Source organism: Gymnoscopelus microlampas (genome assembly GCF_963454915.1).
Source record: "Gymnoscopelus microlampas genome assembly, chromosome: 6".
NCBI classification, from domain to species: Eukaryota; Metazoa; Chordata; class Actinopteri; order Myctophiformes; family Myctophidae; genus Gymnoscopelus; species Gymnoscopelus microlampas.
The window spans coordinates 37,257,904-37,275,944 of record NC_139943.1 but is presented as its reverse complement, the minus strand read 5'-3'; the positions used below and the strand labels follow the sequence as shown (position 1 = coordinate 37,275,944).

The following is an 18,041-nucleotide window of genomic DNA, read 5'->3' as shown; positions in this document are numbered from 1 at the left end:
GTCTGCTTATTATAAGTGATTTAGTTTTTCTGTAAAATTGCGTGTACATTTTGGTAGTTGATCGTTGGCTTCAGAGTACTTCAGACAAGAACAGTCAGTAGGGAGTAATTTTATGGTCATTTCTTGCGGTTTTCGGCCTTTGACTTGAGTTGTTTTGTTGAAGGCTGCCATGAAGTTGTGGAGGCAACATTCCCGTATGTTATATGGACAAATACACTTCACAGACAAATACACTGTTTCAACTGGCATGCAGATAATGACTGAATATTCATTTTTAGGTGAACTATTTCTTCAAGGTTCACAGAATAGCATCCATCAATAGATACTATGAGGTAATACAAATAGAGACATTTGAATAGAACATTAGAATTCAACTGCCATGTATGTATTACTTTATTTAATTTACTGACCAGCCTCTGGGCTCCTGTCAGGTTTGTTTGTGTAGGTGAGAGGATCTAGGATGGCCAGCAGAGTGCGTGTGAGATTCAGCAGCTCATTGAAGCTATAGAAGCCAAAGTAGACCAGCTTATGAGCCAGATTCACCACCTGCAAGGGAAATGTGAATGCAAGCATTTCAAGAATACAAATATAAACCATTTTAAAAGAAAAAAGAAAAAGAAATATCAGGCTCATACAGAGGATTTCTAGTAAAAAATAAAAGAAAGAAAATCTGCATTAGAACATAATACAATAACAATTAAGTATAATTATTTCAACAATGAATTGTGGATAAAGATGACTCACTCACGTTGGAGGTTCAGTAGATGAGGTTCAAGTACTTTACCTCTAGAGTCAGCTCATTTTTCTCTTTGTATGGAATTAGTTGGCTGGCCACATCCTCGACCACATCCTTGAGGTATTTCTCAACAAAATCAATGGTGGGGGCAAATTTCTTCTTCACCTCTTCGCCGCTGAACTCGTACTCGTACCTGCGGATCCATACAGCCATGAGGGGATTCATCTATGCACCAACAGTGAGCACATTACTATCCCATAAGCGTACACATGGCAATATAGAGGCTCACTCATTGGTGGTGATCTCGGAGAGGACTTCCTTCCAGAGGCGCGCATAGCGTACAGGCACCACAGCCTCCTGTGGGTCGCAGTCCACATGCATGTGCAGCATGAGGCGACAGAAGGACGCCCGCAGGTTGATGTGCAGGCGTTCGTCAGACATGCACCGCAGGATCAGGTCTACGGGCAGCTGCGTGGACAGTGACACCTCGTTGATGGCCAGGTACTGACGGTCCAGACACATCTTAGCAAACAGGTCCAACTGGTGCCTACAGCACCACCAAGGGTGAGAGAAGCAAGGAACTTCTCATTGAAACAAATGGAATTATACGTAGAAAAATGACTAAGGATGCCTTTACGGGTCTATTTGGGTAAATCTTTATACTCTCAGGGGCGAATGCACAAATACTGGATAGCAGCTGCTGAATTGCGCTGATTTGCGTATCACTTAACACTCTATCGGTCACAATCGCAGACTTTGCCTGACTTGTCTAGGTCATGTATTTCTATCTGTATTATGTTCCCTGGTCTAGGGAACATAATGTTAAGGTCTTCTTAGTTCTATGTTCCTGTTTGCACCAGCGGTATCTTGCTTCTAATCATGTGTATGTCAGTCTACTTCCCAGTCAGTCCTTGTTGGGTCATGTTTTGCATTGCATGTGTTAGTTTATGTTTAAGAGTTCTTGTTCTTTGTCACCTGTATTAAACTATCATATTTTGAGTTTTTGATCACCACCTGGCCTGCCTCACTCTCCTGCATTTGGGTTCACACTTCACATCTTCCCTGTCTCAAGGTCTGATATACAAAAGATATTGCACTAATACGCTAAACTTTCTGAGCTCAAACATGCCAGAACACTTTGAACCAAACGGCGTGAAGAAAAAAAAAACGGTGAAAAACGCAGACATTTAGAAACAGGGCTGCTAAAGGAGCACTACAACATTAAAACGCGCCAGTGAAGCGTCATTTTTTTCCGCGCAGCAGGATCCCTGCTGCTATTTGATGTGTTTTTATACCTGATGTTCTGTTTTTCCATTTCCATGACCATATTATACTGTGATTTTGAGTTGATTAAGAAATGCAAATGCAAAAACTGTCACCTGAGTTTCAAAGTTGGATACAGTGAATAACCACTACATATGAAGGAAAAACATCACTACCGAATAAGTCCAAACTCATTCACAAAACACATTAAGATGCGATTTCATCTTAAACTGTAGGCTACTTAATAACCTTTACCCAAACATATTCACATTAATAATGTATTTGAATTTGTTCTTTGGTCCAGATAAAATGTATGTTTGGAAACATGTGGGATGGTATTGACACTGATCTGGCATGGTGATTTTACCTGGTTACAATCACTGACACCATGATCACTGGAAAGCCTGAGCGTGACATGACACCCCTAATAAATTTGCTTCTGTTACCACCTGAGGACACTGAGGACACAAATAACTTTCTCTCTAAATGCGTGTAGTTATTGGAGCTGATGTTTTGAGCTGTTTTGAAAATGAAGCATATTTTGAAATGTGCCTCAAAATGTGCAGATTTTGTGCTAAATGTATGCCTATCAATACCTCATTTAAAGAGGTGCAAATGGCACCAAGCAGCATAGTTATAGCCTCGCGTAGCCAGACTATATCACAGAGTGCTTTTTTTTTTTTGCACTCGCAGATTCGTCTGGTCCATAGACTGTATAAATGAGATGGACAAACCCCCTCCGCTGCTTTCTACAGACCGAAAATGAAGCCGATTGTTGCAAGACTGTAGGTCCGCCATCTTTCAATACGCGTCAGAATGAGACCAGACCATTATTGGTTGGGTAGCTTGTCAATCAAGAGCGGGGGGCGGGGAATGAATGCTATTGGTTGTGTAGCTTGTCAATCAAATCATCCCGCCCCTCCTAGAGAATAGCCTACTTTATCGTCAATTTTATAATAAATAGGACCATAATTTAGCAAAACGCATATCCTGATGATTGAAAGGAGACTTTAAACTAGCGACTGGAAGCATATAGAATTTATGACATTTTTTATTACAGTAAGAAAATCTAGTCTAAAGTTTGTCAAAAAACCCATTCACTTGCGTTAAAATAAATTCTTTCTGACACCGCAGGTCGGCGCAGGGTAAAACAGCGCCACTCTGGCCATTTTGTCGGCCTCATCGTAAATATCTAAGACTTGCCCCTTGGTCTGGTCCCAGGCTAGCATAGTTACAGTAGGAGTGAATGGACTGAATTCTATCCTTGGAGAATTCAATATTTTCTTTGTGTGCACAGGTTTAGTGTCAGCAAAAGCTGTGCAATCCTATTGTGAATTCGCCCCTGAGGATTTTGTGTATGTATGCAATGTTTAAGTCGTAGGATTTGAACGTGTACTGCTACATTGAAGACACACAGGAAATATTAGAAAACCTCCACACACCTGTAGTAGGTAATGTTCTCATCATCCATTTTGTGGATGCATTTGACATGGGTCTCATTGTTGCTGTCAGTCCAGGAAAGCAAAACCTCCTTCTCATCCAACTCCTCCTGCAGCACGGACGACTCCTGGGTGTTCTCCATATTGGAGTTTGCTCTAGAGAAGTGACAGAGAGAGAGCATGATGGGGAGATAGAGAGAGAGATTTAGCATTAATTCCTAAAATCCTTACTCAAAAGAGAATATATATTTTGTGATGTACAGAAAATGTATAGGAGAATACAGTCACAGATTATATACACAAGCTTTTAACAAGCTGGAACATTTAATCAAATATGACCAGCTTCCTATGGGTGAGACAAAATTTAAAACAATTAAAAAGGGGGGGGGGGGGTAGGATTAATCCTGTTTTACAATGTGTAAATAATACTATATGACTCACCTGGTCTGTATGAGGATGTCTGCGTTGGTGGGATTGAGCATGATTTTACAGATGAGCTCCTGGGTGACTTTGATGGCCGTGTTGTCGGACACACAGAGATCAGAAAGGTAGCCCAGGATTCTGAGAGGGTACATTCACCACATTAAACAAATCCATCACCAAATCGTCATGCAGTACCATCATCAGTGTTTGTGTAGTGGTGTATGGGTGGGTGCGTATTTATCCTCCTGTGTTCTGTACCCATCTCTTCACATGATCTATACGTATGTGTGCTGTTCTTTGCTTTTTCCATTTAATTTAAACTCCGGACAAAGTATACAGCTTGACTTTACAAAATGACATAATCTAATCTAAAATGTGATATATATATTTATGCTTATACTTCACATTTGAAATATTTGTAATCATGTGAATGTATATAAATCCGTGATATGAATTCAGATGACAAATTCATAAAAGATTCGATATATAGAACATATGATTTAATAAAGTTAAAGCTCTATATTTTGATAGTAAACATTTTCTATAGAGTGTTTGTTCAATAACAGGGGTCTCCCCTTCTCTCCAGCTCTTTAATAAACAGAAAATATTTGTTCAGGTGGGTTGCCCATTTTAGCCCATCAGGAGAGAGTACCTGATACTGCTTTTTCTGCTTACTAAAGAGCTAAAGAGATAGTCACTTACTGCACCTTTAATATCTTGCTTTCAAATATTATATAAATTAATATTAATAATTGCAATGTTTCCATTCCATTCTGACCTGTGCTCTCTGTTCCGTCTGAGCAGGCTGACAAAGGTCTCTATCTCCACGGTGGTGATGTGTTCCTCCAACAGCTTGCGGTTGTTGTGCAGCAAGGCTGTGAAGGTGTCCTCAGCAAAGATACCATAGCCAATCTGTTCCAGCATGATGGAGAACTTTTTGGCTATATACTCCTGTGAAGCGCAACGATGACATGTGGTTATGAACAGTTCAGGTGTTAACTGCACAAGAGGAATGACTTAAGAGTTTGAACCTTAAATTTGTTGACTTTCACTACCACCTATATACATTCTGGGTTTCCAAATCAGAAACCATCAGAAACCCACTGGTGACAACTGTTGACCAGGTCATGTGTATGGATGAATATGGATGGTTATACACTTGTACATGCCTGGTTCTTACGGTAGTCCTGTTGGGAATGCCGTAGCACCCTGTAGCAGAGACTCAGCATGTACTTGAAGTGAGCATTGCGCTGGTCCTTCAGGTCCTCTAGCTTAAGCATAGGACCCTTCCCATGGTCTTTGAATGGGGCCTCTAGGATGCCAAATATCTGCAACGACACAGCAGGCCCACAGACGGAAATAAGAAACCACATTACCCTGTAAGGTAGGCAGCCATGGCCTACCTTACAGGGTACGGTCACTGGTAATCAGAAGCTCACTGGTTAGCCCCCCACTAGCCCAATCTATGTGTCGAAGTGTCCCTGAGCGGTTACCCCTTTAATACAGCACCCCGGGTGCTGTATTAAAGGGGTAACCGAGCTGAGGTAACCGAGCTGAGAGAAAACATTATGTGCATGTGTGCAGGCACAAACATATACCACATGTGTACTGGCCTGGTCAAGGACGTCCTGCTCTCTCATGAGTTTCTGCCTATCTCTGTTGGGATTGGAGGTTTCCACCTTTAGAACATCTTGACCGATGTATGTTACTGCACACACAAAGAAAACCAGGTCTTCCAGGACCTTGGTCACACACCTGTCAAAATATGAAGGGGGCAAATAAATCATACTTTAGTTTTGTCCATGCTTCTATTCACGTAAACATGTACTATATCCACACTCTGTACCGTACCTCTCCTCTTTCTGACCATCTTTTATCTTTTGCACAGAACACTCTAGAGCCTTGCTGGCATCAGTAGCAAAGTCCAAGTCCCTGACCTCAGACAGGGGCACGGATAGGATAGCAAATGCCTCTTTGTCCTCTTTTATGTCGCAGGTGACAATCTGTAATGAATACCATATAATAACATACATTTAGTCTAGTTTTTATCAACCCATCTTTAGCTGGTGTTCAGTAACTGTGTGTGTATGTATGCGTGTATACATTCACCTTGACCATGAGAGGTCGCTCCTCCTCTTTGTCAATGAATTGAATGTTGGTGCTGGTTACCCAAGTACCTGTGGACTTGTGTTTCAGCCTCACATAGGAGTTTCTGAGGAATCATGCAACATTGCTATTTATTACACAACACAGTGCAACATTAAAGTGCAATCATATTACTCTAATGTTTAAGCCCAAATCATTATCTCTGCCAGGCCAGAGACGGAGATTTGGTTTTAGCCCTTGTGTGTCTTCTGTGTGTGCGTCTGAACTCCGAAGCTAATCTTACTAACTACTACACCGATCAGCGCAAAAATATTTTGTTCATGCTGCCAGTAGGCCAAGGAACTCACAAATGTGTCAAATCAAAATTCTATATCAATTCAAAATAAAAAAATATCAATGGATCATGATGCAACTCCCCATATAGGCAACGCCCATTAATATCTTGCATTACACTCTTTAGCTACTCAAATTGCTAAACGTTAGCTCTGTCATGTGATAAATATCTATCATACAGATTTTTGATATTTCATACTGATAGACAACAAATGGCTTCCAAAGGCTGTGGCAGGAAACTATTTTATAAAAAGATTCAGACATGGGAAAGCATTGTCCAATCAATCCAAAATGTTAATCACATATTGAGGGGCCTCTAGAATGCAGAGCCAAAAGCCACAATACTTAGACCTATATGGGGCCCGACAAATTCAACACAAGTCACTGTTTGGTTCATAAACATGATTTTCTTTTTTACCAATATTCACAAAATTAGATGAAAATGATCTCAATGTGACAATGAGTGTCAGCTTTTAGATAGTGTACTATCTGTCTATAATTGGCTTCCAAAACTGGGAGGGGCCTTTTTTACCCAACATATAATACAACATCCAATCAACCCCGAATTGGAATCGGATATTGAGGGGCTTCTGTCGAGTGACCTCCAAATAAGCTTTCACTACTGATCATAGGATGCGCCACAAATGCGAGAAAAAATAGTTGCACTGCATGTCGTAGAAACGCTACCTTTCTCATTTACACTAATCTGTCTGACAAGACAAGTCGTGAGGTGCACCGTGCAGAGCTCAAGCACTGTCCCAGTTTGACTTACTGATCTGGGGACAGATTGTTGTGAGGTGCCGGTGCAGCAATATACTGTAAGTGCTAGCGTGCCGTGCACAAAAGAACTCCATCTGTCTGTCTCCTATTTATGCTGATGCACGTCATCAACAGAAACAGAGTCTTAAAAAATACAAAAAGTACACTGTACACTGGATAAAGCTCCACAAGTGATTCATTGAATTTTACAACAAGGTGGAATTTCAAGCATAAAACCGCCTGCACGCCTGCCACAGACATGCAACTTGAACCTTAGTAGTTTGCTGTGTTTTAGAGTAATTGTACGTGTTTTTCATGATTGTATGTTTTATGTTGTTCGGGAGCCCCTGACCAAAGACAATTTTCTATCACTAAGTGATGGATTTCTTTAAATCTCGAATATTGAAACTAGAGGTCAAAGTGTTAAAGTGTTGTCCTGATGTGACTGACCGACCTGGGGACCAAGCCGTCATCTCTCTGCAGAGTGGTGGCATCCAGTTCAAACAGAGAGGAGTCATCTCCAAAGGGAACAGACACCAGGGTGCCAGCAATCTTCTGTGCTGCTTGAGGGTTCATGTTGGAGTGGCCAGTGTCCTCATTCTGCAGCAACTACACATGCACAGCAAATGTACACGTACACATTTGGAACAAAGGTCTAACATTGTATATCCTATACTAAAATTGGGTCAAGGGAGGACCGGCCGGCGGACCATGTCATCACGCTCATGTCACTCTGACTCAGCCATAGCCATATAAGGAGTTCCCAAAGCAGCTACAGTATGCCAAAATATGTTATGTGTTATCTAACGGTTAAACTCTAACCTCAGCGTGTCGTCATGGCATCAGGGGCAAACAAATCAGTCAGCTCCATATATGGGCACAAAAGGGGACATGCCATATGGGCATATACAGATGACATCAGTGATCTCCATATATGGGCATAAAAGAGACAAGGACTGACAGATAGAGATCTCCACATATGGGCATATTAGTCGGATCAGCGGTGCCAAGTAGGTAGCGGCCCTCACACCTAATCTCTAGTATATATACTGTATATGCCTAGATTCTGCAGTACGTATATTGTTTTAGCCTATGCAGATGAGGCAGATAATTGCTAAGCACACAGAGGGTTAATTTCTCCCATTGTTTTCTGCATGTCAACAGGAGACTCCCCAGGCAGGGCTGCTTCCACGGCTGAGTCTCTCTCTCTCTTCCCACTCTCCTCTCTTCTTCTCGTCTGGTGACTCACCCCACCAGCTTAGCACAGCCGAGCAGACAGCACGTCTGCCCCCCCCTCCCTCCCCTCATGCCACACACACACACACACACACACACACACACACACGTTATGTAAGGGGCCCCCTGTGTGTCTGTGATACGGCATTGTGTGTGCGCGCGTTGAGAGGAGTTTGCGTGTGTTCGTTGCAGAGGCAGAATACAAATGTGGAAGGTAGCTAGGAGCTGCGAGAAATGTCTGGATATAGACTCGGGAGTTGAAAGAGTTTGGTAGAACTGTTTGTGAGTGTGCTCGTGTACGGTGTGTTACGTGTGCGTGTGCGTGTGTGTGCGTGTGCGTGTGTGTGCGTTCATGCGTGCGTTCGTGTGCATGTGTGCATGTGTGCGTGTGTGCGTGTGTGCGTGTGTGCGCGCGTGTGTGTGTGTGTGTGTGTGTGTGCGTGTGTGTGTGTGTGTGTGTGTGTGTGTGTGTGTGTGTGTGTGTGTGTGAAAGATGGGATTGCATAACCACAGCAGAGGGAGAGAAAAAGGGGCCCAGAACTGAACTCAGACAAGAGTACAGAAACTCTTTCAACTGCTCACTCATGCACTCTTTCATGTCTAACACTTTCTCTCCCTCAATCTAGAGAGATCATGATTAGTCAGTTAAGTCAGTTAAGGGAGTACAACAAAATGTTGTACTCCCCAGAGCAGCAGACGTTTAAAATTATAGACACCAGATATATGACAAGTTCACAACATACAACACGCACATGTCTACAAACATTTGCAACTGTTGTGTACTGTGTATAAGATAAGATAAGATAAGATAAGAGTCAAGAACCAAACCAACATAAATAAGAATCAAAGAATCAAAAGAAATCTCCTTTAGATTCCACAATAACGTAACTGGAATCAGGGATAGCCTAAAGGAGAATGAAATGGTCAATGATTTGAAATACAGGTTAACCTGCAGGAGGTTGAAATGGTCAGTGATTTGAAATCAGGCTTAGACTACACGAGAATTAAATTATCAGTGATTCTAAATCAGGGTTAGTCAGTCTACAGGAGAATGAAGGGGTCAGTGAGCCAGTTTACTCTTTGATTGCTACAAAAGGTAAATGATATTTGGTCCCGTCATGTCCTCTAATACAAAAAGATGGGTGGTGATGTTCATATCAGTGGGAATGCTGCCACCTACAGCATATCAAGTAAAACCCTCCTTCAAATAATTGCAATTGATGTTTTGTTGTTGTTTTGTTAAAGTTATTTACTGTAAACCCCTCTTCAACACTAACGTAATGACCCTAAATTGAGTTGAGTGTGCTCAAATCTTTAAAACCTATGATCAAATGAAGAAAATTGGGTAGTAGTTTTATAAGTTCTAGTTTGGGTACACATAATTTTATAACCAGTCAGCCACCAGTTATAAACCTCAACAGGGTGTTGTAAGTAGCACACAATTTCCAATGATCCTCTTGCACAAAATGTATCTCCATTCACCGACCACATGACAGAGTTCAAAGAGTTATAAATACCTTAACAGCCAGGTAGTTCGCTGTAGCTAGGTGTTTAAAGCGAAACGTACTGTTCCATTGTCCAGCACCTCCTCTAAAGGGATCTTCATACACAACCTGGCGTAAAAAAAATGGTTGTAGAATTGTATAATTTTGTCCACATGCCCTTCAGCCAACGTGTTCGCAACTCAGCCTAATTTATGCTTTGTCAGTGACAAATTGTTCAACAAAGGTAACATAAAAAATGATGAAACAATAATAGTATTAAAAAAAATCTTTATCAGTGAGAGGCAATTTGGGTCCCCTTTGTTTTACATCATGTGTTGTACCTGGACCTCCCACAGTGCTTTGGGGCTGGTAGCATGCTTAGCACACTGGCGCAGGGTGGTCCTGAGGAATACATGCTGCTCCTTGTTCTTGTTCTCAACGCTGGTCAGGTACTTCTCCTGCTCGGCGTGAAACAGCCTCACCACATCTCCCTGGCAGAGGACACGCATTAAACTGCTATGCTAAATGTAAGCTGCTTGGCCTAGAAATATGCAGCAATACACGCCCAAAACACACAGAATTGTATGAGTTATATTATAAGTAATAATAATAAAAACAAGGACAGCAAACCATTTAAACACTCATGTTCACATACCTCTTTCAGTACATCTTCTCTGTAGTCACTATACAGCATGAATAAGATGACCTTCCAGCTGGTCTTGCAGTTGACAGCATTGACCTACATCACCAACCACAGATGGTTAATACAATATGGTTATGAAGACAAGTACTTAAGTCATAAAAAGTGTTCTTCCCAATGAATTCAACATAAGATGAAAGGCACTAATGAGCTAGGGAGCCCCACCTCCTTGCAGCCTGGTTTGTCAGAAAGCACAGTGGTACTGGCGTGAAGAGGCTGCCCTGCATTCACTGGCATCAGGACCACCTTGTCTCCAGTCACCACCTAGAAGCCAGAGAGAAATGCAGACACTTACACTCTGGGAGGAGATGCAGGCTCAGACATGGCGTGAGAGTAGCTGGAAAGGCAAGGAGTTCAGCATACATAACTTCGTAGAAGTTAAACTCTAAACTAAATTGTGTACTACTGTATTGTATGTGCAACAACAGTAGGGTGGGACACACTATGTATGTATGTTTACATCAGTGCTTGAGATTGCTTAAAGCAAAAAAGGTTTATTCAAAGAACGTGTATTAGCAATCCAGCTAACAGTCACTTTAATTGCCTGTTGCATCTCCAATGCAGTGTGTGTAAATAAAGAAAAACTACTGCATCTCCTGAATAACATTACACAACAACCATATGTACACAAGCACACTGCAATTTCTTTAAAGGTTGTCCCATACAGTTACATACAGCACAGCACTACAGCACACAAGTAGAAAAAACATAAATGTAAATGATGTCAAACCAAAATATCGCCTACAAACCAAATGCTAAACATAACACAGGTATATTAGGTACACGATGAAAAGTGTTGCATGAAGCAACTTTAGGCTTCTTTGTAGCACTTCATTGTTTTGCACGCTATTTACATGACCATTTATCTTTGTTGATAGGGTTCATGCCATTTACTGCGATTTTGCATTTTGTAAATTTCTCTGGGTAAGAGGGTCTGCTAAATGCCTGAGTTTAGATTGTATGTTATCTTACGTTATCTCCTTCACTACGGAGCTTCCAGAAGGGCAGAATGTAGAACCAGGATCCCTCATTCCCATCCTGTTCCAGAGACACCTGCATCGCATTCTTCTCCAGCAAGGCAGGAAGACGCTTGTTCACAGTCAAGTACTTGTTGCTCTTTATGTGCAGAAGCTGAAACAAAAGCAGTTGGGCCATTTTAGTACTAGCAAGAGTGTAGATAGAGTCTGTTCACCTGAAAAAGACTCTATCATGGTTATGATTAGTTACTGTGTGCAGGTGTTTTTTTTAGAGAAAATTCAAAGTTGATCTATATTGATAAATAGACTAAGTTTGTTACAATTGTATAATCTGAAAGCAACTTCTTAACTCAAATACCTTGTGTACTAAAGTTGTATGAGTGACTTTAGCAGTGGCAAGCACAGTCCTTTAACATAACGTATTCTCCAACATATCCCAGCCTGGGTGCCATCTCTCTACCTTCTCTGGCACTTATTGATTATATTTGTGAATGCTCACAGTGCAGCATGAAAAGGCCCTGAATGGCGTCTACACAAGAATGCTACGAAGAGCACCTTATGAGAAAACATCAGAAACGCCTCTACAGGGGCCTTTCGCGGGTCACAGAAAAGGTCAGGGAGAGATGGATGAAGCTGGCTAGGTACTGTGTCACGCACCCAACTGCGACTGTAACGTTTTAATCACGTCTGTACAATTATACTTACAGCATAAGCAATAATCATAACACATTATATGTAAAGCAATGTATAATTACATAAGGTCAAGTATCATAATACTTCATAATTGCTGAACACTCTCATGGAACATTTTTGCAAGGACCATAATGTATTATAATTCCAATAGCTGCATTACATTATGATACTTGTATAATGCATTAAAGTGTGATCATAAATCATTTTAAGTGGCCATTGTGTGCTTTAAGTAAAGTAATGTCATTCATTCCAAGTACATGTAGACACATGTTGTGTTGTTTTAATGAGATTTACAGCTGTGTACTGTACAGTAACACCCCCGGGTCATATCCTATAATACAATTGGCATATCTGCCCATGCGTGCCAAGCAGTTTGTCATCTTTCACCGTGCTCAGTGTTTGCGCGAGCGCGCTTCCCCCTGTACGCTGTGCTCCATTCTCACACACACACACACACACACACACACACACACACACACACACACACACACACACACACACACACACACACACACACGGACTACTGAACGCTTTTGTGGGTCTTTGCGAAATCCCAAAGTGGAGTTTTGGTCATTGGAACGGTGATGCACGTCACCCGTTTGTGAAGTGGGTATTTTCAAACCCTGGAGTGGATTTAGGGGAGCGTCAGAGTGTTTGTGTTGGAGCGCCTCAGTGCGGCTTGCATGCGTGGCTGTGGCTTTACAGTTTTCCGTTTTCCTTCGCCGTGTCTGTATGTCTCCAGGGAGCCCCCAAGGGGTCCGCTATGTTTCGCAGGGGTCCGAAGGGCTCCACGATGTTTCGCGGGTGTCCCAAGACTCCAAGGGGGTCCGCGGACAGAGGGGAGCACAGGATACTCAGCGTTGCCATGTCCTCTGATTATACTGTACGCACATTTGCCTTACTTTTCACCACAGCGTTGCCATGTCTGAAAATCATAAGCGACTTTGCCCTACTTTCACACAATACTCTCTCTCACACTGTGAGGTGGCTGTAAGGTGGATCTGCGATGGGAAGTGGACGACGCGTCAGGGACACAATTGCAAAGTTTGAGGCTGTACGTACGGTCGGACGGACGGACGGAGCCAACGTTATGCCCTGGACACACAGACATATGGTACATACACATCTAGGTTTTGTGAAATAATAGATAGATGATACTTGACCTTATATGTAATTATAAATTGCTTTATAATGCGTTATGATGTTATAAAGTATTATAAGTACATATGAGTACTTTAACAGTGTTATAAGCCGTTTATAATGCATTAAAGACATGGGCTTCATATGCGTGCTATTCATTCAGTCTGTAAAGCTGCACACCAACCTCAGGTACTGAAGGACAGCACTGCAACCGTGGCATGAAAACATGAGCAATGCTCTGGAGGCAAGAAAATCTAATAGCAACGGAGTACTGTTGTACCTGGATGACTTGACTCTCACTGTATTTGACAACTTCTCCCAGGAGCTTATTGTTCTCTGACTCGTTCTGCTTCTGCTCCTGTATTGCTGCATGCTGGGTGATACATTAAAAACATTGTGAGACACTGGTATGAATTAAAGAATGCATACCAAGTGGTGTAAGGTCATCAGCTATGCGACGGATTCTACCTGTAACTTCTTGAACAGCTGTGTTCTCTCCCCTCTCCCTTGGTTGCCCTGTTTTGCTTTCCAGAACTGCTTCTGGGCTGAGTATGCATTCTTGGGACACACCTTGAAGAGGCAGTCTAAGGAGATAAGAGTCACTTCAGATGTCTTTATTCACAAATATGGTATGTTTGTGGAGAAGCTGGTTAGACACATTAAAACCATTCCAAACCTACAGTGTGGTTAAATCAACTCTGGGATTATCCAAATGAGTGTCTGTGGATTGTGGAACCAGATACCAGTATTGCCTAATATATACTTTGTAGCAAGATATAGTCGCTCGCCAAAAATAACAGATTTTGAAGCTAAAATCGTGTGGCATCTATCTATACATTCACGGAATCTGTGTGTGTGTGTGTGTGTGTGTGTGTGTGTGTGTGTGTGTGTGTGTGTGTGTGTGTGTGTGTGTGTGTGTGTGTGCGTCCTGGGCAATATGTGGATACCGTCCGACTGATTGACCTCAAACTTGGCATGTGTGTCCCGGATGACCAGTGCAGTGCAGAGTGGCAATTCAGACGCACTAACTGTTTCCGGGAACTGAAAAACTACGGATATCTGTGTCTGATTGCCAGTGGGTATGTGGAGGACGCAGCAAATCTCTGTGTGTTTGTGGGGTTGGGCACCGACTTAGCTGACTGGCCAACCCAACCCATTGGCTCCACTGACGGGAACTGGCCTAGTTGTATGAATTAGGCTTAACTGCCATTGTCACTCTCACCTCTGAACTTCTTGGGTGGAGTGGCCAGGTCCCCTTTGTCGGGGTGCACAACACACCGGTCATCAACAAGCCTAGGGAGAGAAAAATATGTTTTTTTTTATCTTTTTGGCATTTGTATGATGTATTAAGAGAGTGTAGAGAGCCAGGAAACCTAGGGCAGAGGGAGGGAAGACATGACGGGGATTGGATTCAAACTCAGACTTCTTGTGAGTCCTCACAACTCGGAAGGTGCTTACTGCATTGGTTGATGCACTAACTGGCTGAGCTACCACGCACCGTGAGCAGAGTAACATTTAAATGAAAATACTTCTACTTATGTCAGTACTTGGTGTGCGTACGTTATGTTGAAATTCTGTTGACCTACAGTATGTGCATATACTGTGAGTTGATCTTGAAATCTCATTCACTAGTGTTGGAAAGCACTGAGAGTGAGTGTTTTGTATCAGAACATGAAAGTTCCCACAGACCTTTAGGCAAATTGCTGGGCATGGGCACAGCAGCAGCCTAATGTCAGGAAAGCATGTGGCTTTTAGGTGTATTTGATAAGACGTTGGATCCGCTGTCATCAAGTTAAAAAACGTCTTATTTTCCAGACACACGTCTTGGACCTTTATGGATCAATTTGCACACTTTATCACTAGCACACTTTACTTTATACATTAGCACTAAAGAGTTAAAGGGATATTTCACTTTAAAAACAAATTGGGACATTTTATTGTCTACTCAGGCTTTTGTGAGCCCCCCAGACAGTTTTTAAGTTGCTTGATTCAGTATTTAGATATTTGATATTCATTTTATCAGACACGCCGCCTTCCAATACAAACCCATTATAACTTCAAACTCAATTTTTAACATGTTAGATCCATCCAAAACACCCGTCCTTGGTTCTGGTGACTCATCCTGCCCTCCTAATACGCGAGGGGCCGTGTTTTTTCGATTACTTTTTCATTTATTTAAGTTTTTTATTGTATGTAACTTTTTTTCCACAAAAAAAAATTAAAATAAATGAAACCAGTAATTTCACGTATTAGAAGGACATGGTTAAAATTTAGTTTGAAGTTACAATGGGTTTGTATAGGAAGGGGGCGTGTCTGATAAAATGAATATCAAATGTCTAAATACTTAAAAACTGTCCGGGGTGCTCCCAAAAGCCTGAGTAGACGATAAAATGACCCAAATTAGTTTTGAAAGTGAAATATCCTTTTAAGTGCTAGAAGGATAATTATACTGTAAGAGAATGTATGCCACTTTATCATCAGCTCCATTTGACACAGGGTGCATTTATCTACAAAGCCACATCAGTTTACACTATGCCATCTGGAACTATTCAAAAGCATCAGTTCTGCAACATCTGTGAGCCTGACTGAATATTGGTATAAGAAGTGACAATATCTGAGATCACTTTTTGAGTTGACAAAGACCTTCATTATTGCCTTACAGTTATTACTGCTGATTGTATACCATACACAAATACCATAACATTTTTGGACAATATTGCTCTGAACAGTGGATTGGAGATTCAAATGAATCTCAGACAGGCATGACAGACAGGCATTGCTATGAAGATACGTGTCTAACTACGTCGGTTTAGCTGTGCAGAGATATAGCGTGTTTCGGATTACAGAGCGGTGGTGTAGTAGTTGAGGGTAAAAGAAGGTCCACTTCTTTTTCAGTTAGCATTGCTCAACAAAAAGGTTTTAGTGTTGTCACACCGTTGCCCAACAGCCCCAGCTCTCCTCACTTCAGCCCCAGCTCTCCTCACTTCACTTGTCCTGTTTACTTCACAAATTAGCTGTGTGTCACAGTGTTATAGTTTGCGGGTGTTAACTTGTTAAAGATGACAAGTGTACAGACCCTCTGCAAATGCTTTTGAGTGACAAATATAAGGCGCTCCGGACAAAAGTGATATGATTGTGCTTCCCCGTTCCATCTCTCCCTAACATGATATATGGCTTAATTTGTGTTCAGAACACCCACAAAACAGCACGAGTGCTGTATGGAAATACAAATGAACAAGGAAAGCCTGCTAACATAACAAATGTAGCACATTTGGTGTACCATTTTGAACCAAGAGTATGACCACGATGATGACGATGATGATAGGCCTGCTAAAAAAATCGGGCAGTGAGAAGGAATTGTGGTACAATTATACCGTATGTTGTTATATTGTTTGCCTTATATGTTCTGACCATCTGAATATCATAGAGTCAAGACTCCATGGCACAGGCCTGGTATCTGTTGTTTAGGGCAGGGGTGTTCAACAGGGGGTCCTGGGATCCCTAGGGCGTCCTCAGAGTTACTACAGGGGGGCCGCCAAATCTTTCTGATAGGACTTTTTTTTTTTACATTAACCACTTGAACCCCAGCATCCCTATTCTGAGGAGAACTTTAGCCAAAAATAGCCGATCTACAAGCTCGTAGATCGGCTATTTTTGGCTAAGAGGTTTGGTGAAGCGAGAAAAAAAGAGTTAAAGTCAACTTAATAGTATTGACGGTTTAAGTGGTTAAATGTATGAAAATACACATTAACATCAAGCCAACACTATGATAGTGCTGTCAAACAAGTCTATAAAACTATCTATGAAATCTATGAAAAGGTTTAATCTGCAACACAGTTGTATACAATATATGTAGTGGGGGTCCCTGCTTCATCTGTCTCTCAGCTAAGGGGTCCTTGGCCAGAAAAACGTTGAAGACCCCTGGTTTAGGGTACAGCTTTGTCCCGTGACGCAAGCAGTTGGACTCTCTTACCTTTGTATATACAGTAGATAACTAGGCTCTCTCTCCCTACTTTCCCAGAGAACTACGTACACCACCACCCTATGTTTAATGTACTTCTCCTTGTTCTCATGTATTAAACTTCTATCCTAACGTGAAGTGTCCGATTCCGTTTTGCCTCAACAATCAGTATATCATCATCATGCCTCAAGACAACTATGCAATACTTTATTTCCTGTAATGATATATCAGACATATACCTATTAGTTCTAATTCGCACATTTTTGGCTGTTCTGAACAAAAGTTAAGCCAAATCATGCTAGGAAGAGATGGAAAGAGGAAGTACATATTTCGCTTCATATTTGTCACTCAAAAGCTTTGCTGAGGCTCTTCGCACTTATCATCTTTAGCAAGCTACAGTAACAGCCGCAAACTATAACGCTGTGGCACAATATGAGAAGAGCTGAGTACAACACTGTGAGTGAGAGGTGGGACTGCTAGCCTGCTACAGTACATGTGGGCAACAGTGTGTGTGTGTGTGTGTGTGTGTGTGTGTGTGTGTGTGTGTGTGTGTGTGTGTGTGTGTGTGTGTGTGTGTGTGTGTGTGTGTGTGTGTGTGTGTGTGTGTGTGTGGTCTATGAGAAGATGCAGATTGTTTTCTTGCATTTTCCACTAGGCAGAAACAAGAAGAGAATGCCAGTACTGAAATGGTTTCAAATATCCAGACCCTAACACACACACACACACACACACACACACACACACACACACACACACACACACACACACACACACACACACACACACACACA

General features: G+C 41.8%; 1 protein-coding gene across 1 annotated transcript in view; it reads right to left on the bottom strand.

Annotated features, from left to right (window-relative positions):
• LOC311047594 (inositol 1,4,5-trisphosphate-gated calcium channel ITPR2-like) overlaps positions 1 to 18,041 on the bottom strand; it is a 93,771-nt gene that overhangs the window by 62,323 nt on the left and 13,407 nt on the right. Inside the window, exons 3-21 of the mRNA XM_084060356.1 lie at positions 14,512 to 14,582; positions 13,758 to 13,873; positions 13,570 to 13,662; positions 11,452 to 11,610; positions 10,645 to 10,743; positions 10,435 to 10,518; positions 10,121 to 10,270; positions 9,813 to 9,908; positions 7,514 to 7,668; positions 5,971 to 6,073; positions 5,713 to 5,864; positions 5,475 to 5,616; positions 5,031 to 5,189; positions 4,640 to 4,812; positions 3,880 to 3,999; positions 3,442 to 3,594; positions 1,026 to 1,283; positions 785 to 929; positions 411 to 546 (exon numbers count right to left, since the gene is read on the bottom strand). Coding sequence (XP_083916482.1) covers positions 411 to 546; positions 785 to 929; positions 1,026 to 1,283; positions 3,442 to 3,594; positions 3,880 to 3,999; positions 4,640 to 4,812; positions 5,031 to 5,189; positions 5,475 to 5,616; positions 5,713 to 5,864; positions 5,971 to 6,073; positions 7,514 to 7,668; positions 9,813 to 9,908; positions 10,121 to 10,270; positions 10,435 to 10,518; positions 10,645 to 10,743; positions 11,452 to 11,610; positions 13,570 to 13,662; positions 13,758 to 13,873; positions 14,512 to 14,582 — 2,564 coding nt within the window. The remainder of the gene's footprint in view (positions 1 to 410; positions 547 to 784; positions 930 to 1,025; positions 1,284 to 3,441; positions 3,595 to 3,879; positions 4,000 to 4,639; positions 4,813 to 5,030; positions 5,190 to 5,474; positions 5,617 to 5,712; positions 5,865 to 5,970; positions 6,074 to 7,513; positions 7,669 to 9,812; positions 9,909 to 10,120; positions 10,271 to 10,434; positions 10,519 to 10,644; positions 10,744 to 11,451; positions 11,611 to 13,569; positions 13,663 to 13,757; positions 13,874 to 14,511; positions 14,583 to 18,041) is intronic.